We start from the raw sequence: 25,044 nt of genomic DNA on the forward strand, positions 1-25,044 counted from the left end.
GTACGTGTGGGGGGGGGGGGGGGTAGGTAAGCGGGGTGACTGTATTTTGATTAGGGAGGACGGAGGGAAGACTGTTATGGGAAGAAAAGTTTCAAAAACATAGCTGGTATATTGTCAGAAAATAGCTGCAAAAGCTTCGGAGATCTGCAGTTTCAAAACGATACAGACAACGACCAAAGAAGAAACTTCTTTTTTTAAAGCTGATATGTTATAATTTGATAAGGAATCTGTTTAACTTTTCTGTTTGTAATTTGATTAGGGAGGACAGAGGGCAGACTGTTATGGGAAGAAAACTTTCAAAAACATAGCTGGTATATTGTCAGAGAATAGCTGCAAAAGCTTCGAAGATCTGCAGTTTCAAAACGATACAGACAAAGCCCAAAGAAGAAACTTCTTTTTTTTTTGAAGCTGATATGTTATAATTTGATAAGGAATCTGTTTAACTTTTCTGTTTGTAATTTGATTAGGGAGGACAGAGGGCAGACTGTTATGGGAAGAAAACTTTCAAAAACATAGCTGGTATATTGTCAGAGAATAGCTGCAAAAGCTTCGAAGATCTGCAGTTTCAAAACGATACAGACAAAGCCCAAAGAAGAAACTTCTTTTTTTTTTGAAGCTGATATGTTATAATTTGATAAGGATTCTGTTTAACTTTTCTGTTTGTAGTTTAATTAGGGAGGACGGAGGGCAGAATGGGAAGAGAAGTCTCAAAAACATAGCTGGTAGATTGTCAGAAAATAGCTGCAAAAGCTTCGAAGTTCTGCAGTCTCAAACAGTTACAGAAACAGACCAAAGAAGAAACTTCTTTTTGAATGCTGATATGTTATATTTTAATAAGGAATCTGTTTAACTTATTGCTGCTTCTATTAGCTGCTCCTATATAACCTAGAATTCGAGACACGCACTGAATTGACCTTATCTCTTTAAATTAAAGTTAAGAAAAGTCAATTTCCAAGAGAGGAAGTAATTATTGAGAGTGAGATAAGTCACGTGTGAAAATCAATCACGCGAATAAAAAATTCTCTCCTCTAAGAGTGATAAAAGCCTTTACAAAGGCAACTCATATGAAATTGCATGAACGAATGAATAAAAGCAGATTTGAAGTGATTGTGACGTCATGTGATCGTAACAAAAACCTTGAAATCTTCACAAAATAAAATAACAGCAGGACAACTCCCGCCCTGTAAGTAAAAAAAAAATTATCGACTAAACAAAACTAGACCTAGAAGAGACTATGAATGCATTGCCAAAACTATTAAAAAATTGACAAAAAAACAGAAAATCAATGTCAAAATACCGCATGTGAGCGAAAAATCAACAGCGAAAAACTAATTTTTGTTCAAACACCATTTTTACTCTGCTTTAAAACTAGAGCAAAAAATTTCAAGTAGCAAAGACACTCGTTTTTTTCTCGACTTCCTGCTTCAGCGTGACCAAAATCATCCCTCCTATTTAACAACAATCATGAAAATGTGTGAACTGATCTTAAAAAAAACATAACCAGAAGACTCAGGAATCTAATCGAGTTAAAAAGTAGTAGTAGCCAACTACTACCAATGAAACTACTAAATTCTTTCTATCATTGAAATTGAAACAACAAACGAAGGAAATTATCAGGGAAAAACAGATTATACAAATATTTTCTTGAAACTGTTTTGAAAAGCTTTTTTTTGGAAAATTTCTCGGAAAGCATTGTGTATAATAGGTCGTGAGTTCATTTTATTGTGTTCAACATATGATAGGGACATATAGCCAACGATACATATCGAAAAAGGAGAAATATACAGACAAAGGAAAAGAAAAGAACTGAAGAACAAAATCCAAAAATTTGAAGGTCAAATTCCAAAATTTTTTGGTTTCTGATGTTTGCTTGCCTAACTCTTCAGTTACTTCTACCTTTCGGAATATTTTTGTTAGGTTCATTTGTATCCTGAGTAAGGTTTTTAGGGTCTTAGGTGTAATTAGGGTCCTGGGTAGACTTTTTGTTACTAAGTGAAATCAAAGGTTTGATAACACATAATTTCATAAATTTAGTAATAATCTATAAAAAAAACAGTAAAAACCAGTTAAACGTTTTAGTAATATTCTCTAAAAAGAGCAGAGTCTCAGAATTTGTTCTCAACCCACTTTACGAAACAGTTACTGTTGATTAATTGAGCCACCAAAATTCTCGGGAAAATTGGAGCAAGAATTAGAAAAATTCAGATGATCATTTTATAAAAAAATGTGTTATCAAACCTTTCATTGATTTCACTTAGTAACAAACGGTCTACCCAGGCACCTAATTACTCAAATGAACCTAACAAAACTATTCCGAGAGGGAGAAAAAATTGAAGAAATAGGCAAGAAAACAACCTTCAAATGATATTAACAAAAAAAGGCAATTAAAACCCAAAGGAAAACTAATTTCAGCCACAAAAATTAACGCAGTCACTAAAAAAATGAAATAGAGTACAAAAACCGATTAGAAGGCTCATAAAACGGCGAAATCACAAACAGCTCAAGATTGTGAATAACACCAAAAACTTCATTTTACATAAGAATTTATCAAGGAAAACGACAGCGCGAACCACAAAATTGAAGAAATGAGCAAAAATTCAAAAAACAGACAATAACAGACAAAAATTTGCTCAATTTACTCGACTTTCAATTTAAACCGCGAAACACCCCAAATGCTATTCAAATATGAAGAATAGAAAGATTGCTGAAAGCTTAAAACAAGGCAAAATCATAAAAATGCCTAAAATCCACACCAGAAGTGTAAACGTCGCTTCAAATAGTTAAAAAAGCTTTCAAACGCACTATTATCGAATAAAAGAATTGAGCAAAACACTTTTGACTGAAAAAGTTGGAGTTAAAGCTATAAGCACTGCTTTCAAAAATTTCCGCTCGCTCGGTGAAGATTTTTTCACACCTAATTTTCTCGCTCTCTCTCTCACTCAAATAATCGACATGAACAAAAAAACCACTCTATTCTCTCAGCTCAAGAATTTGACCTAAACACTGTTTTCACGCATTTCACTTCCTGTTTCAAATACAATTCAACAAAAATACCGATCAAACACTTTAAAAAACGCTCCACCAATACTCCTATTCGAGTCGTAAAAATAGACGGCACCCCAATACAATTCAAATTCTTTGAATTGTCAAAAAACAAGAGAACGCCAATAATAGCTGCAGCTATCGCTTTGAGGCTATTTATAACCTTCTTGCAGTTGAATTTGAGCAGCAGTGGCTAATTACCACACTAAGTCACTAAGAGGTTAGAAACTATGTCACTTACAGTACAATGTTCGAAAACAAAGAACTCAAAGCCCAAGTCACATACAAACTTTCTTCAGCTAAAAAAACATGTAGAACACCAATACGCTTCTTCGAGTCAAGAAGAGCATTAAAACATAGCCGGAAAATTGCCGGAATAGCTGCGAAAGAATAGACTTGTGCCGTAAAATACAGATAGAAACAGATATGGAAAAAAGTTGTTGCGGCCAACTTTTATTCAAAGGCGGTGTATATTTGAGAACAATTTTGGGTGCAACAACTTTTTGGCGGATCAGAGGTTCGAACCCCAAATCCCCGGTGAAAGAACCAGCTGCATATACCACTAGGCTACACGTCCCTTATTTCTTATATTACAAACAAGGTATTTTAGCAAAAGACATAAACTCTGAATGCGAGCAATTCACGCAAAAAGCAAGAAATCGAGCGCGAAAAAGTGACTGAAAACGTGAAGCGACAGATTTTTCCAGAACAAAAGGTAAAACTAAAAAGAGCGTCACATGACGAAACAAAAACATAGCCGCAGAATTCAGGAAACCACCTGAAGAGTCGTCTTTGTGAAAGAATTACCATTAAAATCAACTGGTTCCTACTAAAGTTACCACTAAAAACAAAAACGAATTCAGTCAAAAAATGAAGATAGCCCATAAAACAAAGTGAACTAAAAAATTACATTACACCTATATATAAAATTTAATTTGTTGTATGCAATTGAAAATAAACCCGGCAGATTGCCGGAAAATAGCCGCCGTTGATTCCCATAACTACGATTGGGATTGAGAGAAAAAAAATAAAGAATGATCTTTGTAGGAAAACAATTTTAAAGTGCAAACCATTTTGTTATTAGGTAGTTGCACATACTCATGTTTTATAGTGAGAATACACGGGCTAGTATCAAAACAAATAAGCATTAGAGATGGTAAGTAAGACTTAACAGAACAAAGGTCGAGAAACGGGCATCTAAAACTGGGCTTCATAGGTTTAACCCGTTAAATTTTTAGTTCGACGAAGTGAAAAAAATAGGTGCGCTATAATAGCCGGCTGAAAAGCTGACGCGGCTATTAATCATCAAAGCACACGCGCAGCAAAAGTCTAGCCATGTTAGGCTACCAAAACTTTTGAGAATTTTGCAGTTGAAACCCATTATTAAGCTGTCCGAAACATTGTGCTATCAATTTAAGATTGTTGTATATTCATGCAGCATCGATTAAAATTTACTTCTACAAAAAACCCAGTTACAATAAAAAAATGGGCCGAATGGACAAAAACACGGCTAAAAACTGCCATCTATATGCGCCAATCTCTCAAAAATTTTTCAAAGTCAAAAAGTCATTCACTAAACGCAGCGCACGAACAATAAAACGTCTCTCGCTCAGAAGTTAGTTCACACGGCAATTTTACTCACTTTCACTATTAGGTCAAAACGCCGCTTGAACAAATAGTACTTCCGGTAAAAAAACCTTAAGAAAACCAATACTCCTCTTCCAGTCGTAACAAAAAACAAGAGCACGCAATATAGCTCCGCTCAGCTTACAGCTTTGCTATAACAATGGTTAAAGCAATTAAACGAGATACTCGGTCTTATTTTCAGTTTGCCCGTAGATTGTAACAATCATTTGAATATCGTGATATCACAAGGGCGCACACACGCTCGAAATACTGATAACGTGGATTATAACACGGGAAAGCTGGATAATAGCGGCCAAAATACCATCTCGTTAAGATTTTAGAGAAGTACTCTTACCCTGTAGTGCGTTCTCTAACTAATAGCACCGTTGAAAAAGCACCTTCGCCCAAAATTTTTCCATACTGGTAGCCGGACAAGCTCATCAGATTCATAGCCGGACGCGCCTCCTCTGGTGTCACGGGCGGGTTGGGGAGATTGGCGAAGGCATGCGGGGGGTTTTGAATGGGAGACAGCTCCGGCTCGGGTGCACTGACGGTGCCAGACTGGGGCGCTGTCTGGACTGTTGGCGGAGAACGAAAGTGTCTGTTTGACACACTCATAAGGATTTCAAGCTCCAGAAATTTCTTCCAAAGAGATCATTAAAACCTGAAATAGTTTATAAATTAATTCCACCAGGACTCAGTTCGATATTTCATAGTATACGCCATTTGTGTTTTAAAATTACCCGCACACACTTGTTAAGCATATTGCAATCTTTCCCACTACATCTAAGCCAATTAAGTAGGGCCAGAACCTACAGCCCTCAACCTCAACAATTAAAGGGGCTACAATTTGAGATGGGGTTATATTGCGAACGACCCGCTGTAATTTTTTTGAGAAAAAATTAACTGAGCCAACGGATTTCATGGTTTCATACTTACTGCAACAATTTATCATAAGCATTAACAAATCAGATCGCAACTAAATAAACATCTAGTCATCAAGTGTCTTTCCCATTAGAGCACTTACATAAAACTATAGCTCTCCATTACAGTACATTTATGGTATTTTGGGGGCTGTACGTTATGAGACCACTAAGCTTGGAGGGGTGGGTGGCCATTATGCGGAAAGACCCGTCATCAATTGTATATAACTATTGACGTTCAATTCGTTTGTAACAAGCCAAATAGATCACTTTCAAAATTCCACGGCGAGTGCTTGTAAATTGAACAGGTTTAAACTGATAAAGAATTTACTTGTTCATATATTTAGATTACACAGTAAAAGCGCACATCTACAGTTTCAGTCTGAACTATCAAATTGCATCAATACATATCTCTCAATGCCACTTTCAAAGGATGATCACGAGTAATGGTTGTTGAGTTCTGTTTGGGGTGAGCCTCCTCTAAGAGCAAGCACCAAATGCAGCACTGACCCACCCACGATTCTGTAGTACTCGGCTGTCTTGTCATCATTCATCTATCCAAAAACAAATATACGCCAGTACACAAAATAAATTCGATTATTTTCGGGCACTTTTCTCTTCTAACGATGATGTCGGATTTAAAACAATACATGCATGCATTAGGACGATTAGTTAGCAGATTGCCGGATAAAAGCAGCGATTGTCCGCGGTGACCTCCAGTCGGATAGAAATATGGATCTGTTTCGTTTACCCCGTGGATTTACCTTATGTTCACAACCATAGGTGGGCAAACTAATACGTTTTAAACACTTTTAATGTTTTTAAATTAAGAAAAGATGGAAAATTGAATTAAGAAGAAATGAAAAATTCAGCCACGTAATAAAACCTAAATTTGAAGAGATTGAACTATGCCTCACAAATCAAATATTTTTGGGAATAATGGTTCTCAAGTCTAAAAATTATTAGCTGTCCATTGAAGATCTCAAACAGGCGCAATTATGAACAATTAGAACACGTGTACCAACTTTTGAACAGCTGTTGTGAAAAAATCAATTTGTGAAAAAAACAGTGTGAACAGAGGTCAAACAGCCCTTTTTGCCCTCTTTGATAAAAAAAACACTTCCGAAAACGGGAAATTCTTTAATTTAGTAGGCTGAGAGTTTCACCTTTTCGACCACTATATTTCTCGCTCTTTTTATTGTTTCAAGGTGACTAAAATCACTACTCAAATTGGGTATTAAAATCCAAAATTGGATGAATACATTTTATAAATAAAACCGAGGACCAAACAATCGATACTCTTTCTATTGCATAAAAACATTGCAAGTCAGATCCTAAGCATCAGTTCAAAAGTTCATAACCACATTATTAGGTAAAACAGAAAAATCCACATTCACAAAAATTTGATTGAGAAGCTCAAAAAAAAATTAAATTAAACAAGAACAAAAAAATTGAAATCTGTTGCCTGATTCTGCTTCAAGGTATGAAAAAATTAACGCATAAAAATTGCTGGCTCATTTGCTCCCTTAAATGCTCCGTGCCTATAACTACCTGTAGCTTTACAAAGATGATAAAAATAAAAAAAAGCTGGAACCAAATCAAAGACGGCGAGAAAGCACCGGAAACAACTTGAAGATGGAAAAAAAAAAAAACTAAAACCACGAAAAAATCCCCAAGTGAGCGTGGAAAAACACACTTTAACTGATCATTGAGGAGATAAATACCACTAAGTTTGTCAACAAATAAAGAACGTAAGAAATTACTCAAAACAAGACCAATCTCGTAAATAATTAAAAATTCTGAGAAATTAGTAGTATTTGGAAAAATTTTCTTCCACTCTTCAAAGATAAAAAAGAAACTATGGAAGAAGCAGTCAACTGTAAAATAAACGAATTAAAAGGAACAAGAAAAATACCAACCATATTTTTAATACGAGAAATTATAAAAACGTATATGAGTTGAGAACAAATTGAAACAAAATAATGCAAGGATGGAATAAACATTTCACAACATACTAATTCTGCCTCTTAACAGCGAGAACAGTAACAGACTCATCGAATTTTCCAAACAACACAAGTTCAATTTAAAACCAATAGATCGAATTAAATCCGACTAACGTCAGGCAAAGTGCTCTTGAACGACAGGCGGCACAATTTAATTCAGAGGGGGCCGCAACCTAGATAAGAGGGTCTGCTTATAAGACACTGAATCATTAACCACTCGTGGTTAACGATTCAGTCTATTGTGCCCGAGGTGTGGGTTTTTGACCATCAGGTCTTTGTAATAGCTTATCTTCACAAAGTTGTTTTAGCAGCACATTTAATTTCAGAAAAAAAAACAATTTAGGTCACGCAAAGATCAAGTCAAGCTTGAAAAAGCCAATCAAAAAGTGAAAACGAAAGAATGTTTCAGGAAAAAACGGCCAGGCGCAAATTTTGCATTAAAAACAAGTTTACAATGATTGCTTCGAACTCCGTTCGAAAGCAATTAAAAATAAGAAGGAACTGCAGCAGAAAAATTTAGAAATAAACTAAATTTTGAGCTAATATTATAATGATGATGCAACACCGTAAGAAATTGTAAACCGACTATAGAACAGGGAGAAGTTCTCGTTTTCGTTAGCAGTTATCATACGTTGCAAACTGCTGGAAAATAAATTTTAATAATTCAGAACGCAATTAGAAAGAACATCATTTTTTTCGCAACAGTAACGGACTTTTAAAAATTCTGCGATATCGCCTGCAAAGTGCCAGATACTTTGCCGAGTTGACAATATTGTTTCCAGAAAAATTAACACATGTAAGCTATATATTTTTTTTATAATCATAAGAATTAACAATTAACTTGGTTACCATGACTAGGTTTATAAAACAGCACATCACCAGTTTAATAAATCAATTTTCAACAGTTCATTTCAGTTTTCCAGATATGAAATATATGTTTCTATTTTCCCCACTTTGGTCAGGTAAGAATAAAAAATTCATATTTAATTAAATTTAATCAATCGTGTTTTCATTTGGAATAGTAAAACCCACACAATCGGTTATTTAACTAGGATAGTGGAACCCACACTATTTGGTTTGCAAATGGGATACTGAAACCCACACAATCGAAGGTCAGGAGACATTAAGGAGGTTTCTTTTCCTTGCAGCTGGCTCACAGTTCTGCGCTTCCTGCTATCAACATTATAGCGTTTCCTCGCATTAGTGTGGCCGAAACCGATTGCTCAAGCCTGCTGAAAGCAACTGACACACCAGCTGAGTACAAACTTCTGTTGTCAGTGAGCAGAGCTATTCGCTTCAATGTCTTTCTGATCAATTCAGAGAGTCCTCCAAATGATTCAAAAGCCATGGGAATAAATTGAACACCTATGTTGGCACATTGTTGGGAATATTGCTCCAACTTCCTGTCTTCCGCAGCTCTCAGGGCAAAACCAGACTTCCTCGCCGCATTCGAAATAATACTGGGTTGCAGTGGGGATGTAATGGTTATATCCAGAGCTGCCGGTTGCCCAACAGACCAAAACGGTAAATACACATCTCCAGGTCGACAATTTGTTTCTGGTATCAGGTTTTTCTGCTCGCAAACTGGTGACAGGTTGGCAGCGCTGCAAGCGGAAAAAAAATTGTCCCTAAGTCGGTCGTGTCGCGAAATCATATCACCCCGCCCATGACAAGCAACAGCATGATAACCGAGTGTATCCAAAGATCCTGTTTTACAATATGGACACTTCCTTTCTATTTCATATATGGGAGCTCCCAGTCTGTACTTCACAGTTGCACGAAAATCGTTGGAAAAGAGATGGAGGCCGAGAGCCGGTATGGGAGCTTCCGATAACCATGCTCTTGATTGAGGCATAGAGAGTGACAAAAAACGAGCTTTTTCTGATGTTTGATTTTCAATTAATTTATTGAGAGCAATTTTGTCTAGGACTTCCTGTATTTTGCTTTGAGTAAGCTGCGATATTGACAAAACCATTTATTTCTTCAATCATTTTGGTAAAAGTGTGACCTGTTGTCGTACTTTGGCCAGTTATAAGCTCCACTAATGTAGCAGACTGCGATATCGAACCAATATAGGCTGCTTTTATCTGAGACGCTCGTCGGATTCCAATTCCAGTCTTATTGATAGACAAACGTGCTTGATGCCATGATTCATTGGACAAGACTGTTCCCAGTATATTCTCGAAAGTTGTCCTTTGAAGCGAGTCAAATTCCTCAAAAAGATTTACAGCTTCCACTGATGGTGTATTGCAGCGCAGTGAATACACCATTTTTGGTGCAACCAGCCAAATACGTAAATGCCAAGAGCACAATGTGGGTCCTTTATGTACTCGAGGTTCTCCAGTAATTTTTCGATCTTTTGGACACGTTTCTGTATCGAGGAAGCAACGAATCGGAGTTATCCAACAACAGAACCCAGTATTTCAAGTCCCTCTCTACTGTTTTCTAATTCTGCTATCGATCGTGTTCAGAGCTCCTTTTGACCAGACTTCACATTTGTCTCTTCTGAGTTCTAGGCCGCAAGTTTTGCCCGGGACAGTCAATATATCTACAGCCTCGTTCAGTTCGTGTTTTGTTCCAGCAATAATACCATCGTCAAGGTACCAATCAACGGTGCTGGGTAAGATTAGTTATTATTGATTCAATCTCTTCTATTATAGGCCACAAGGTTAGGGAGAACAAGAGAACACAAGGGATCTCCTTGTTGCACTCCAGATTGACTCGTTACAGATTTGTTACTATAAGAAAGATGACTGTGCTGTGAGTAGCAATATATGGCAAATAATGCAAGACTCGGCATTAATGTAACAGCTGCATTTGGAATTTGACTTCGTTTAAAGGAATTGAAGGCGTTTTTAAAATTGATCTGTAATATTCCTGCATCCTGTGAAAGCTGCAATTTCTCAAATGTAATTTTGGCCGCGTGTATGATACTTCCGGCTCCACCCTTTACACCTACACCAAGTTGTTTAGATGAGAACAGTTCGGCCGACTCCGTTTGTGTTTGTTTGGCTATGCATTTTGCAAACGAACGTCGCAAGACCTCGCCCACAGCTATCGGACGTACACCACCCTTTATTTCTTTAAAGCAGCTAAAGAAGCACTGCAGAAAACTGGTGCCACTGACACAGGGAGCTGACCTCTGCTGGCCAAATTCACAAGCTTTGTTATGCTTGTAATAGCTTTTTTAGATTGATCAGAAGCAGCGCAATTAACTGCGTGCAAAAGGTGTTCAGGGTACATTTTCGATGAACAGCAGCTGAGAAATTGGGGAAGGCTTCTATTTGGCCAAACACAGTTGGCTCATCAAACTGATGAGCTTGGGAGCTGTAATCTTGATATTGCAGCCGAGGTTGTTCTTCCAGAGGGTGTAGAGTTTTGGGCTCTGAATGTTTGGATAGTATCTGGCGCTACGCCATAGGTTGACAGAATTTTTGCTGTTCTCCCGAATTGGCCTTGGAGGCACAGCGCCTTGGCACGAGCTGCAAGTGCTTCTATGGTTTCAGTAACGGTTTTTCCTGATTGCCTCATCGATGCAGCTTCATACCAAAGTCCGGCGTAGTCCCCCGCTTTCCTGCGCTCAAACCGTTTTGACAATAAGTTTTCCTGATTTTGTTTGTTTCTTTCCACCGCTATTAGATGCTCGTAATATGCATCTACTAATGGCAAACGGCTTCTTCCAGTTTTGTGTGAAGTTTGGCTGTGAGATACATACCTCGATAGTTTTGGTGAGAACGTCAGACCAACTGAGTCGAAATTTGACCGGTATGTAACGTAGTGTGGGAATCTGTTTCTTGCAAATTGTTTCCAAGTCTGGCAGTCTAATAGGATCCATGTTTGATGCACCAGGACTGACCTCTGTGCTACTTAAACTTGTTTCTGTTTCGCCAGTCAAAACTATCTCGTCAATGCGGGCTGCTATATCACGTGGAATCTTTTTTGAGTTTGACAGTAAGGAGCTAAATTGAGCGTTTGACCTAATGGATCGTGAGCACACCCATTCATCAATTTGTGGTCCCCAACTTGAATAACTGATTTTAGTTCTGTTGTTTTTGTGGCTTTTCACAGTTAACAGTTATTTTAAAAAGTCTGTCTTTTCTATCAGGATAAAACAGCACTGTATTAAAAGGAACTTGAAAACGGGGTGTCAGAGTCTTCAACTGTCAAGTTGCTCATTGACTGTGTTAATCCAGAGGATTGGTCTCCTTCACTTAAGCTATAAAACAGTTTCTCCTTAACTGGATGTTAATATTCCAGAGCCTCAACAAGTAATGGGGGAGGTATCTCTCATAAAGTAGCGCTTAAAACTTGAGAAATGATCTACCGACTGAATTCCCAAAATCGAACAAAACCTTTGTCCACGACTAAATTAAAAGTGGAATTTTTTAACTTATTTTCTGACAACGTAAACAAGTATAAAAACGACTGACACAATTCGCGAGCTGCCAAATAGACTTGCCAGGTCCCAATATCAAGATGGTAGAACCAGTGCGAAAACAACGACAAAAATTTAAAAACGAAGAAGAAACAACGAATATTAAGGATTCATGCACCTCAGAACAAAGTCAAAGTAAAAAAGTGTTTGAAAAATTTTGAGTTTGAAAAAATCGGGACCGGAACAGAAACCAATGGCAAATAAGAGAATCGCCCAAATCGATAGCTTGAGCGAAAAATCATCTCTGTCATGTAATCATCTTTGGCTAAGAAATCACAGAAGAGACAAAACAAAAGAGCACGTCGAAGTACTGGAGTTTGATGAGTTAAAACTTCCGAGCAGTGATTCCGCTTATATCCCACCCAAATGATAGGATTTTATTTTTATAGCTTTTTACTGTCGCTTTTTATTTTTTAAAAACTGTACGAAGACAGAATATCCAACAGTTAGTTCATATAATCTGGTGAAAAAGCTCGTGATGCCGTTGGGCGAGACTACTTGATGAAGTACAAAAACATAAGCGATGTGTACGTGAATATACCTGTTTTCCTGCAAAAATGAGTCTCTGCTGTGGGGGTGGGATGCCTTCCTTTTCCTCGACCCTCTCCTTTATTCTTTCCACTTTGTCATTGGGCTCTATGTCAATCTCGATCTCCTTGCCAGTCAACGTCTTCACTTTTATCAACATTCTTTAAAGATTTTTCTCTCCTTTTTCTTCTTATCGATGATGGTTAGTCAGAAATTGTTTTAACTGCACGAAACCCGAATTTCGGTTGACAAGATCAATTTGTTTCAATGACAACCAATCAGACGCTATCTGAAATAAATAAAATTTTTAGTAATAATTGTTAAATAATGGCTGCCGTTATAGCAAACACTTCTTCCGGTGTCTCTCAGCTCAAGAAATCTCAATTCTTCAAGCCTCTGATTACTCAACTGGTCAAAAAATGACTGGCAGATATTTTTAATTATAGATTTAGGTCAAAAATTCAATTTATGCAAAGCGAAATACAACAAAACTATCCAGTTGACTATCATCTCAGCACCTAATTGCAGTGCCTATTGACATAAACGTTCCAAAACTGAAACCAGTGGCTCCTACAGTTTTCATAGACTGGGCGGCTATTTTGGCAGGTGTGAATCCGGCCTTAATCAGACCAGGTACTCCGAATAGACTGAAAAGGACCCCGGCAGCCGAGCCAACTCCCAGTCCCATGATGAAGCCCATTTGGACCCTCTGGAAACAAGACCCCTGCTGCTGTGCAGGTCTTCTCTGACCTCCACCGACTGGCATCAATCTAATTAAAATCTGAAAGTTCACTTGTCAAGTTACTATGATCAATCTTCTATATTGTGGTTGTTTGGATCTATTTCTTTGTCCGAGCAATATTTGTGCAATTTTTGGTTTAATTATCACATTGGCAAAATTGTCCTGACACGCTAATACCAATGTCAGCTAGCAAACACTCAATAAACTTTATAAAACCTAAAGAAATATGACTATCGGTTCAACCCGCTTCTTTTGATTTTGCTCTTCTGACTTTGACCGTATTCACTACATTGCGTAATTCAATGCTTGAAAGAATTTAAAATCCATTCAGTTGAATGAGTGAGAAGTAAGTCGGAAGTCAAACGTGAAAATCGTGTTATATGTAAATCGAAAAACGTGATGTAAAGGTAAAGCAAATTAAAAAACATAGCCGGACAAGTCCTGACGTACAATTCAAAGAATTTTCATTGACTAAACAAAAACTAGACCTAGAACGGACTATGAGTGACTTGGAAAAACCATTTCTAAAAATGAGAAAAAACAAAATTTCTAGCGGGAACAAAAACCACTAGCGAGAAATGCAAATTTGATTCTAACAAAAACTAGGCCTAGAATGAACTATGAATGGATTGGGAAAACCATTTAGAAAAAAGTCCGATCCAAAAGATTGAAAAAACAGTAAAAACCAAAGTGAATAAAAGCCGCATGTGAATAAAAAACCACTCGCGAGAAAGCGAATTTTTGTTCAAACACCGTTTTTTCTCACTTTATTTTAAAATTAGAGTGAAAAAATTTTGCGCCGCAAAACCACTCGCTTTTTCGCACCATTTCCTGTTTCGGCGTGACCAAAATCACTACTCCAATTTGACTTCAAAAATCATGAAAATGTGTGAACAGATCTTTAAAAAAGACAGCGCCCCACGCCCCAATACAATCCAAATTCTTTGAATTGTAAAAAGGAGAGCGGCTAAACAATAGCCGTTGAGAGGCAGACGGCGGCCATTAATCAAGTTCTTTAATATTCGAAAAGCGCCGATAACTGTGCGCAGTTAAGTTCAGAACAACGTTAATTTCATTAAAAAAATCATTGCAGTGATTAAATTGGTTCTCATTTGATTGGCGTCCAGTCAAAATACGGAGAGCAGTAGTACGAAGCGGCGATTCTTTATTTTCGCGAGAGAAAGCAAACATTTATTGCAATTTTCAAATAAGCAGATTGGTATTCAAAATAATACGTTTCGTTTTTCTACTGAAGAAAAAATGAGCAAAAGCTTAGGGTGAAAGACGGCAATTTTTTTGAAAATATTTGCTGCTTTGTTACAAAACTAAATTCGTACAAATCTTTAATCTTCATCAAAAGATTTTAGCCTTACATTCGTTTACAATTTCTAATTTGGATGTCTTCGAATTCAAAAAATCTACTTCTTGCGAACTGAAGCAAATACACCGCAAACAATCTACCTTCTTTCCTACCTAAGCGTTTGCTCATTTGCTCATCAATCGAAAACCCAACGCATTATATTCAATACCATTTTTTTACTTTGAAACTAGCAACAGAAGTTCGCTTTTTCTAATGAAACCAAACATCGCTCTGTTCTACTGCTCTCTATGTTTTCACTGGATGCCAATCAACTGATAACTAATTTCATTTGAACTGAACTTTATTTCTAATCAAATGTTTGGATACCGAAGTGTCGTGTTCTTTTTTTTCCATGAGTCGAAATCCTAATACAATTATCCAGAAAAAAAGAAGACTGACATACTAAATTATGTAAGAATGGAGCGCCTGAAGGCGTGAAAAGGCAGAGGAAATGGAAAAAAAACTTAAGAGCATTTATCTTCGCGAAAACAAAAAGGTACTAGTATCTGTTCAAGGATTGATTCAGTTCTCATAAGCTGTCGAACAGGAACAGTATCCCATTCATATCAAAATTATCAGTCCCACAAAATTGACATTCGATCGGACAAACTTGACATGTTCTTAATAATTAGAAAGTTAGAACAATTTGAAATACAGAAAAAGTTTTGCAAAAGCGCCATGTTCCTCAATACTCCCCGTTCCATTTTGATGACATAATCAAAAATCTCATCATTTTTAAAAGTATATCTCAATAATTTTATACATTTAGAGGTCATATCTTGGTTTAAATTCATTGATTGGATTCAATTTGTGAGCAGCATTCCATAAACGAGAACGTTAACACTTGATTTCGCTACATTGCTCTCGTTGGAGTGATCTCGATTGCTTTGAAAGCTGGATTCAGTGTGTTGAACTTTTATACCTTAGCCAATCTATCAATATCTTAACAGTATCAATACTAGGGTTCAGATTGTCTCAAAGTTGAAAAAGTTACCAAAAATATGAAATTTATATCATGTACAAACAAAATAGATTTCAAATAGAGAAGAAAAAGGCAACCATGTAAGTGATTAACATTCTGATGATAGTCTGAGCAACAATAAGGCACATTAATTGAAGATGAAGTTGCTAAAAGAACCCGCACCTGTTTCATCTAAGAGGGTGAAAATATATAATCTTATCACCACACAAGATTGCTGTTACGTAATTACTATTCTATATCCAATAACTTCCAATCATAATCCAATTAATTTTTATTTTTATAATAGCAACTGAAATTAGATATTAGCTCTTCTTCAGCTGATATTGGTTCTTGATATGCTATCTGCTCAAAACATTGGCAGCGTGTCTGTCCGATAGTTCGACATTCTCTTTATTTTTCGCCGCTTTCACATTCACCCGATCAATCATCTCGTTTTGGGTTTCGATCTCATTGCCCATTACTTTTGCTTTCACCTAAAAGTCAACGTTTATAGCTGCTTAACATTTGAAATACTGCCTGGCACACTTTTTCACTGCAACAAAAATTTAATCGCCGACTTTTGTATTACCACTCACCGCGACTACGAAAATTCATGTAACTGTTTATTCGATCTTGTCTGAAAAAAATTATCTGCAGCCCCTTTAAAATAACTTAAAACCGTGCCTACAAATGACTTATACAGACACTCGGTAATGGGGACGAAACATGAGCTTAGCGGCTATTCTTGTTCAGCCACATTTGATAGATTGTTTTAATTCACATAAAAAGCTGTAGATAAAAGCTTTAATCCATAGATCCAAGCGTGGAATTTTTTAATCTGCTATTACGGCGAACAATTGTTTAGCGATTTCAAAATTCTTATCTTTTAAAAAGATAGGAAGTGGGAAATTACCAAACAACATTTTTTATTCAACTAAATTGAAAGCCCCTGCTCAAGCTCGTTTCACTGCAAAAATACTATTTACCTTTTCAAGAAAATTTCTATCAATTTACATTCTTATATACTTTTATAACTCCATTGCATGAATAAAAGCGCCCGAAAACATAGGTTTCAAATTTACTAATTAGTGTACAAAGAATGTTTCAAGTTCTTTCCAAAATTGGTCCCTTATCATCTTGGACACTTCTTCAGATAGGTTTCCTTAAAAACAAAAACATAGCCGGCAGATTGCCGGAAAATAGCCGCCTGTGACCTAACAAGAATTGAAACAACTAAAGAAATAAGATTGACAGATCGACCACCAGCTTTTTAATAGACCACTAGACTTTTTGGGTTAGATTCGGACTGTCATTTTTATGAGACACATTTGCTCTACAAGGAAAAAGCCCTAATGGAGCCTTTTCAAAATTAATATTCGATATTAAAACTCAAGACTCTATTACTCAGGAATTAGGGCATATAAATTTGGCACTACTTAGATGCACACAATTGACCTTTAATTAGTAAATGTTCTAAAATTTAAAGTTCCATAAGTGAGTTGAAAAATCATTTTTTAGTGAGTTAAGTCACGCAATTGACCTAAAAGCAGAAATGACGTCACGATCACAAATTTTAACTGTAAAGCAGAAGTCACTGAAGTCATTGAAAAAGTCAATTCCAAGAAGTCAGGGTAAGACGAAACAAAAATCTGTTAGAAGAAATAAAAATCCGACCCAAAAAATTGAAAAAACAATAAAAACCAAACTGAAATTGCCGCATGTGAACAAAAACCACTAGCGAGAAAGTGAACTTATGTTCAAACACCGTTTTCTCACTCTACCATAAAATTAGAGCGAAAAATTTTCACGCCGCAAAACCACTCGCTTTTTCGCACCATTTCCTGTTTCGGCGTGACCAAAATCACTACTCCAATTTGACTTCAAAAATCATGAAAATGTGTGAACAAACTTGAAAAAAAGACAGTGCCCCAATACAATTCAAATTCTTTGATTTCTTAAAAAAAACCAGGAGCGCAATAATAGCCACCTGGAATTGCTGACACGGCTTTTAATAATAAAAGAACGAGAAAACTTCCTCAGTGACTCAAAAGGCAAGCGACAATGACACGTTTCATTCACAAGCAATCGTTAATACAAAGTGAGCATAGGATTTTCATTGTCTTCCACACAACAAATTCGTTGATAAAATCTTTTATCATTGTTTCTCTGTTCTACAGAAACAAAATATTTTTCCCACAAATCTGAGAAGTGAAGTAAAAAACGGGAAGTTTTCTAAATGAGTTCAAAAGAAAAAATTTGAAGTTTGAAATTTGAACTTTAAGAAGCGTTTAGTTGCATTCCCAAAACAGAAAAACCTGTTATATGAATTTATGAGCAAATTCAATTCATTCCGAAATTTAATAACATCAGAATAAAAGATGTTTTGGCAGGGTTGCGTCTTCTGGAGTTTATCTAAGCTGCCCACAGAGGTGATTTCTGTCGACCAAGATTTTAAAATCATGAAGAGTACTTCTTTTTAATTATCGCTATTTTCCCTCCTCACTTTTATCTCCTGTTAAAACCCTTTCCAAATTGTCTAAAGAGAAATTCCGAAACATTAGCCCTAGTTATAGTAACCCAATCAGTATGATATATCTGATAAATGTTCGTACTATTGATATCACAACTTAAGACAAATAAGAACAAAATAACAGTTCCGTGCTTTACTAACCAGAAAATTTAACCGAGTTGCCAACAGAACCCTTTTTGTGATCTTACAGCAAAATAACAATCTCAAAATGCCTAGTTCCACTAGACAGCGTACTTCTGCATCAAAAAAAAACTCTACACCAAAGGTCCGCTACAACAGTGGTTGCTATTTTGCTGTTGAATCGACAATTACTTCATTTGTTTGCCTATGCGAACATACTTTATCCTTAAATTTAAAGGTCATCTTTGGTACTTATTCAACAGTCAAATACCAAGGAAGAAGGATTTTTTAGGTTAAACAATCTGATGTCAAAATAAATAAAATAAACTAATATAACGCGTTCCTAAAGTAAGCAAATTGGATCCATAGCCAATTTAAACTATCAGCAAAAATACCTTTCTAAACCACCCAAAAACTATTAAATCGCATGCAGTAGGTAAACGTTAAAGATCTTCCAACATTCCCCGTACTAAAATTCAACAGAACCACAATTTTTCAGAGGTCAAAAATTTGAGCTCAAAGGTTTTTTCGGGGGGTCAATATATCATTCGGAAGTGTTCAGGGTTGTTATAAAAATATTGTCGCGCAATACGCTTTTATAGGTGCACTTAACTACCAAATTTTGCAGCCCAACTCCAATTATCACACAAGCAGTTCATGCACAACCTTCTAGTGGTTATTCAGCAGGTGACAAAACATCAAAAAGGTCATAGCTCGTAATCAAAGAAAATCAAAGAAAAACCATAACACAAAAATTGAGAACGATGTGCCCATTTTTCATTTGAAATGCATTGTCAGACTCTTAAAAACAGTGGTATCAATTTCAGGAACTTAAAATTAACACAGCATCAACTAAAAACTATTTCTACAAAAACCAAATTACAAACAAGAAAACTGTGACAATTGGACGAAAAACGGTAAAAACTCATGTACGCGCCATTCTGTCAAAAACACTTTTCAAAGTCAAAAAGCCATTCAAGAACGCAGCGCATGATCAAAAACCAGAAAAAATTAGTTCACACTTCAACTTTACAATTTTCGCTAAAAGTCAAAACACTGTCTGAACAAATAGTACTTCCGGTAAACAAAGCATAGCCCAAAGAATTCCGGACCCGACTCAAAGCATCGGAAATTTCCAAAAAAAACACTAATTGCAGCCGGAAGCATCTTTTAACTGAAAACAATTATTCTTTGCCTCGAAAGATTTAACTGAAATTAATCGGTAGAAATTTCAACCCCCGCGTAACAATAAAAATTTCAGTATTGACATCATCGATGCAAGATAACATAAAGACAATTTTATTCGCAATCAGAATTCATGCAAAAAATCACAAAATTAAATCATGGAGAGATTTTGATTAAAGGAAGCCCGAAAAATTTGTATGCTTAGGAACATCTGGTAACGTTGAAAAACAACCACAAAATATGAGACGAGAAAAACCAATACGCTCAAAAAACCGACCGAGCTAATAACCTTGCAGCAAAAAATGGCATCAAGAGCTCTAAATTATTCAATTAACTCTGCAACTCTGATGACCCTATGGAAAAACATGACGCCGAGAGCATTCTCATAAACTGAAATTTGTTTTAAAAGATTAAAACCAAAATTTAGGTCTACAAAAAACAGAACTTTTCGTTGTGGCGTCAGAGCATTTCAAAAAATTCAATGATTCTGTGGTGCTGGAGTTATTTTGCTTTCAAATTGAATTCAAACTATTGCAAACAAAAAGAAAACGTCAAGAAAACATAAAAAGTTTAAAACTCAAAGGCAAAAAATATCTATTATGATCAGAATATAGCCACTAGTAGAAAATCATTAAAAACAGGCATAGGTCAATTGATTCACAAAAAATTCAAAAACTAATAGTATTTCCAAAAAAATTTCTGAACTGCATCGTATTAAAAAAATCAACTGCAAACAAAAGCGGGAAAATCAATAAATTTGTTACATATTTTAAACAATTTATATAGGCACAACAAATACAACACATTTCACGTCAAAACTCAAGCCATATGCCAGAAATTAAAGGTTAGGATCACATTGTAAAAATAGTAAAAAGGCAACTTTGAAGTTGAAAACCAAATTGATAAAATGTAACAAGAAAGTACAATTCATTTAGAATTGATAACTCAGTAAAATTACATAATCATCCTACCTAAAAATCGGATTAGTACGTGTACGATGTCATGAAACAAAAACATTTAATTTCAAAAAGAGATTTTCAAGGCATGTACTATTAAAGTGACTCTGCCATAAACATTGAATACAGTGGAGTTCCCTCACTGCTCCAAAAACAAAAAATTTTAAAAAGCCAAAAATTAAGTAAAAAATTGAATATGAGCCAATTTTGTTCTTGAAACTCAATATCAGGCGCTCAAAAACACTGATAAAAAATTCCATGTCCTTAAATATTGATGCAGATTTGCCCAAAAAACATTCGGCAAAAAACAGCCAATTAGACAAAAAAACGGCTAAAACCAGCTATTTGAACGCGCTATTCTCTCAAGTACAGCTTCAAAGTCCAAAAGTCATTCACTCGACGCTGCATATGAACAAAAAACTATCGATCAGAAAAATTTAATTCAAACATCAATTTTTCGCACTTTCGCTTTTAAGTCAAAACTCCGTCTGAATAAATAGTACTTCCGGTAAAAGCAAACATAGCAAGACAAGTCCTAACCTAGAATTCAAAAAAATTCATGGACCAAACAAACAATAGACCTAGAATGCGCTATTAATGGACTGGCAAAACCATTTAGAAAAAAAATCTCTTCGAATCGAGAAAACAATGATTGTCAAAATGCAACGTGTGATCAAAAACCACCAGCAGGGAAGCGAATTTTTGTTCAAACACCGTTTCATTACTCTGCTTTAAAATTAGAGTGCAAACATTTCACGCTGCAAAACCAATCGCTTTTTCGCTGCACTTCATGTTTCGGCGTGACAAATCATTGCCCTAATTTCACCTGAAAATCATGAAAATGGGTGAGCAGATCTTAAACATAGCCGGGGAAAACGGGGAAATGACCCGAAGTAGAAGACTGACCACCCGTACTGATTAAATGATCCTCCTAATTAATTATACAAAGCATTTTGAAACAACAGGCAAATTATTAATATAAAATCTCTGACAACCAAAAATTAATCCATCTGATTTCTTTACACAATGTGACTCCAAAAGAACTACTGGGAAAACACTTTGCGAGACGATGATTTGTTGTACAAGTAAAGATTACCAATTCACAGTAAAACCAACAAAAACATCACAGCAAACTGGTGGAAGGGAGAAATGAAGGACAAAAAAAATCGCTAAAAAATTCTTGAAAAAAGTATCCATAAAATGCTACGAAGCTACTTCCCACCAATATTTTGAGAAAAACTTCTTATTACTTCTGCTCAGTCACTTACGCATCAAACACCTGGAAAACATTGAACAACAACAAAAGCAAAGAGCGAAAAAAAATTGTTTTAGGCGCAAAAACATACGAAACAGGCCAAAATTTGCATTAAATTACTCAATAATGTTTAAACATAGCCACCAGATTGCCGGAATAGCTGCGAAAGAATAGACTTGCGTGCCGTATAATAGATAGAATATAATAGAGATAGAAACAGATACAGATATGTAGAAAAATTCATCAAGTTGAAAAATTTATCGACGCCGCTCAAAAAACTATAGAAAAAACATTTAGCGATAAATTATTAAAGCTTGTTAAAAATCATTGCGCAGAAGCCATTTCAGTAGGAGCTTTATTACTCATATGAGTTCCTTTGACCTTATTCAAATTTGAACTAATTCAAGTTAATCTTGTGTTTTAAAGTGCAAAAGTCATTTTATTGAGTGTGTAAGTCACGTGTGATCAAAATCTAATCACGCAAATGACCTAAAAACTCATTCTAGAGAGAGAGAGAGAGAGAGAGAAATGACGTCACGCGCGCAAGTGCCGTTAGTGAGATGAAGAAGTCATTCAGAAAATTTGACTTTTTCAGCCTTGCTGTGTGAACAAATCTAAAACGAAAAAGAGCGTCAGACGACGAAACAAAAACCAAGGTTTATTGCAATATAGTTCCGCTTAGCTTACAGCTTTGCAGCTATAATAAAAACAACTCAAAATTAATAAATTACATCTACAGGCAGCCAGGTCAACTAAAACAGCTAATTTGAACCGTAGAACTCAAAATGCAATAAAAATCGGAAGAAGAATACAGAAACAGCTAAACATATCCGGCAGATTGTCGGAAAATAGACGCCGTTGACGCACATTGGGATTGAAACAGAAAAACGAAGAGATAAAAATTAAATTCTTTTGTTTCCTAAGTTTCAAAAAAATGTTCTTAATCGGTGTGCAATTTCAGATTCTAAACTACATAATTCAGCTAAACTGAAAGCGACTAAGCTGAATAATAAAGTCAGCTAGCAATCTCTCTAATGAACTTTGATAACCTAATGCTCTATGACTTACTGACCGGGCTTTATCTGTTCATCCCTTTTCTCTTGATTTGCTCTTTTGACTTTGACTGTATTCACTACAATGTGTTTTTAATGCGTGAAAGAATTTAAAATCCATTCAGTTGAAACAGTGAGTGAGGTAAGTCAGAAGTCAAGCGTGAAAATCGTGACTTATGTAGCGAAAAATGTTATCAAAAGGTAAAGCGAATTTTAAAAAAGGAGAGCGCCTAAATAATAGCCGCTGAGAGGCTGACGGCGGCAATTAAAAACCGTCCAACATGGCAAAATGTTAAAAACAGTCAAAATTCAATCTTTTAAGTTTATTTGTTACTTCAGATGGTCAATGCTTTCAAACGGACTATTACTAATTTGGGTGAACTATACGCTTTGGGTGAACTATGGGTGGACAGCTTTAATTGAAAATTGGAGTTTAAAGTAAAAACAACTGCTTTGAAAATGCCGCACGTGATCAAAACAATAGCTCGCTTGACGATTTTTTTCACACCTTTTATCGCTCCGACTCGAAAAAGAGACATGAACAGAAAACGACTCTCTCTACTCTGTTCTTCGGCAGTCTGACCTAAACGCTTGCTTTCACGCATGTCACTTCCTGTTTCAAATACACTCCAACAAAATTACGGATCAAAAAAGACGCTCCACCAACACTCACTCTTCGAGTCGTAAAAAAGACAGCGCCCCGATACAATTCAATTTTTTAAAATTGTAAAAGTCCTTTAAAAAACCATTACTTCTCTTAGAATCGTAAAACCTAACAAACCTTCGAAAAACAACTACTGCTTTTCGCGTGGTAATAAAAAGACGCATGTTTATAATATTTAAACTGCGTTCGGGGGCAATCAATTCCAAAGAATGCTCCAGAATACAATTTTGACGAAAACTGTTGCAATCAGTTTGATAATAGTTGAACTTCATAGAATCACATGCATAATTCAAGGAGTATGCTTCTTTATTGGTGTGAATGTGTTCTGGCGTTCTTTATTGGTGTGAATGCAATCTGATGGTGTGCTAAATATATTTTGCTATTTGGGACTGTTTTGCCCTGGCTATTTTGCCAAGGACTGTTTTGTTAGTTCACCATTTTCCGTTGATTGTTCTTTTAAATTATAGACAGATTTAGTAAACTATAACTGTTGTTACCTTCAGATCTTTCAAATAGGATGAAATATCTTCCATATTTGCTTCCATTTCGTCTTCCCGTTCATCTCCTGTTATTTTCTCAATGTATCGACCATTAGCTTCTTTACCGTGGCTAAATTTGTTATTTGAAACGTTTGTCGATTTTGGACTCTTCGTGCTTTTACTGCTCGAAGATCCACGATTTTTAGCTTTGGTGTAATTAATCTCAACCGTGTCTGCCGAATATGTTTTCAGACTTTTCTTCCGTCTACATGGACATAAACACAATCCACAAAATTTGTCCATCTGTGTAAGATTCCGTTCTGCAACTCTGATTTCTTGGTCTATTTTGTCCAGATTGTTCTCAACTCGATTGAGTTGTTCACGTTGAGTTTCTAGATTGGCCATCGTGTCAATAGCAGCCGAGTCAGCATTTGAGAGGTATGCTTTCATCCTGTTCGTACTGGCCAACGACTCGTCTGTCACGTTATCTATTCTAGTATTGTAGTCCATTTCAATTAGTTAGATAGATGTACAAAAAGACTATTACGAAGGATTAGAGATTCACTGATTGTTGATGATTGTCGGAGACATAAGGCACTGAAAATAATTAGGACTTCAAACATTTACCTGCAGATAATTTGACATTGTTTTATAAGCACGCGTGAATAAACAAAGTGAATGCGTTTTTACGCGTGCAATGCTGCTGCAATTTATAATTAACATAACCGACTAACGTCGGGCGAATTGCTCTCAAACAACCGGCGAGCGGTTGGCGTCGTCACTAAGCAAGCCACGTGATGTTAAAATCTTGAAAAACATTCCATTACATTTACAAACTATACAGCAACCTATTATCAAACCCTAGAGGAGGCTCCTTGACACCTAGGGCTGGAAAAACACAAAATGACCAAAAATTTCAAAAAGCTTGAAAACAATGTGAAAATTAGTATAATTTGCGTGTTTCTGTTTGGATTACCAAAACATATAGCTCTTAAAACGGTCATAAAAAGTACTAGTGTCTTGCAAACTATCTTTATCAACTGTAACCAGCCTCAGTTTTAGACTGGTCCAACAAAAATTCGAAAAATGACGGAAAACGCGAAAAAATGCAACATTTTGGGTTCACAAACTCCTGAAAAGGACCCTTTAACCTTAAACTATGGTCTTCCCAGTAGCTTGACCA

General features: G+C 36.0%; 3 protein-coding genes across 3 annotated transcripts in view; all 3 read right to left on the bottom strand.

Annotated features, from left to right (window-relative positions):
- LOC142349845 (3-phosphoinositide-dependent protein kinase 1-like) overlaps positions 1–25,044 on the bottom strand; it is a 49,343-nt gene that overhangs the window by 11,229 nt on the left and 13,070 nt on the right. The window contains exon 2 of the mRNA XM_075401658.1: positions 5,024–5,332. Within this exon, the coding sequence (XP_075257773.1) occupies positions 5,024–5,286 (263 nt within the window). The 5' untranslated portion in view covers positions 5,287–5,332. The remainder of the gene's footprint in view (positions 1–5,023; positions 5,333–25,044) is intronic.
- On the bottom strand, positions 5,571–12,843 carry LOC142349849 (ubiquitin-like protein NEDD8). The gene is made up of 2 exons (XM_075401662.1): positions 12,571–12,843; positions 5,571–6,145 (listed from the first exon to the last, which is right to left on the bottom strand). Exons 1-2 carry the CDS (start codon positions 12,715–12,717, stop codon positions 6,029–6,031), a joined length of 264 nt encoding a protein of 87 aa, XP_075257777.1. The 5' UTR covers positions 12,718–12,843; the 3' UTR covers positions 5,571–6,028.
- Positions 15,650–24,454, bottom strand: LOC142349239 (synaptosomal-associated protein 23-like). The gene is made up of 2 exons (XM_075400670.1): positions 23,880–24,454; positions 15,650–16,114 (listed from the first exon to the last, which is right to left on the bottom strand). The coding sequence occupies exons 1-2, from the start codon at positions 24,369–24,371 to the stop codon at positions 15,980–15,982; spliced, it is 627 nt and encodes a 208-aa protein (XP_075256785.1). The 5' UTR covers positions 24,372–24,454; the 3' UTR covers positions 15,650–15,979.

Source organism: Convolutriloba macropyga, chromosome 11 (assembly GCF_964194025.1).
Source record: "Convolutriloba macropyga chromosome 11, txConMacr16.3, whole genome shotgun sequence".
NCBI classification, from domain to species: Eukaryota; Metazoa; Xenacoelomorpha; order Acoela; family Convolutidae; genus Convolutriloba; species Convolutriloba macropyga.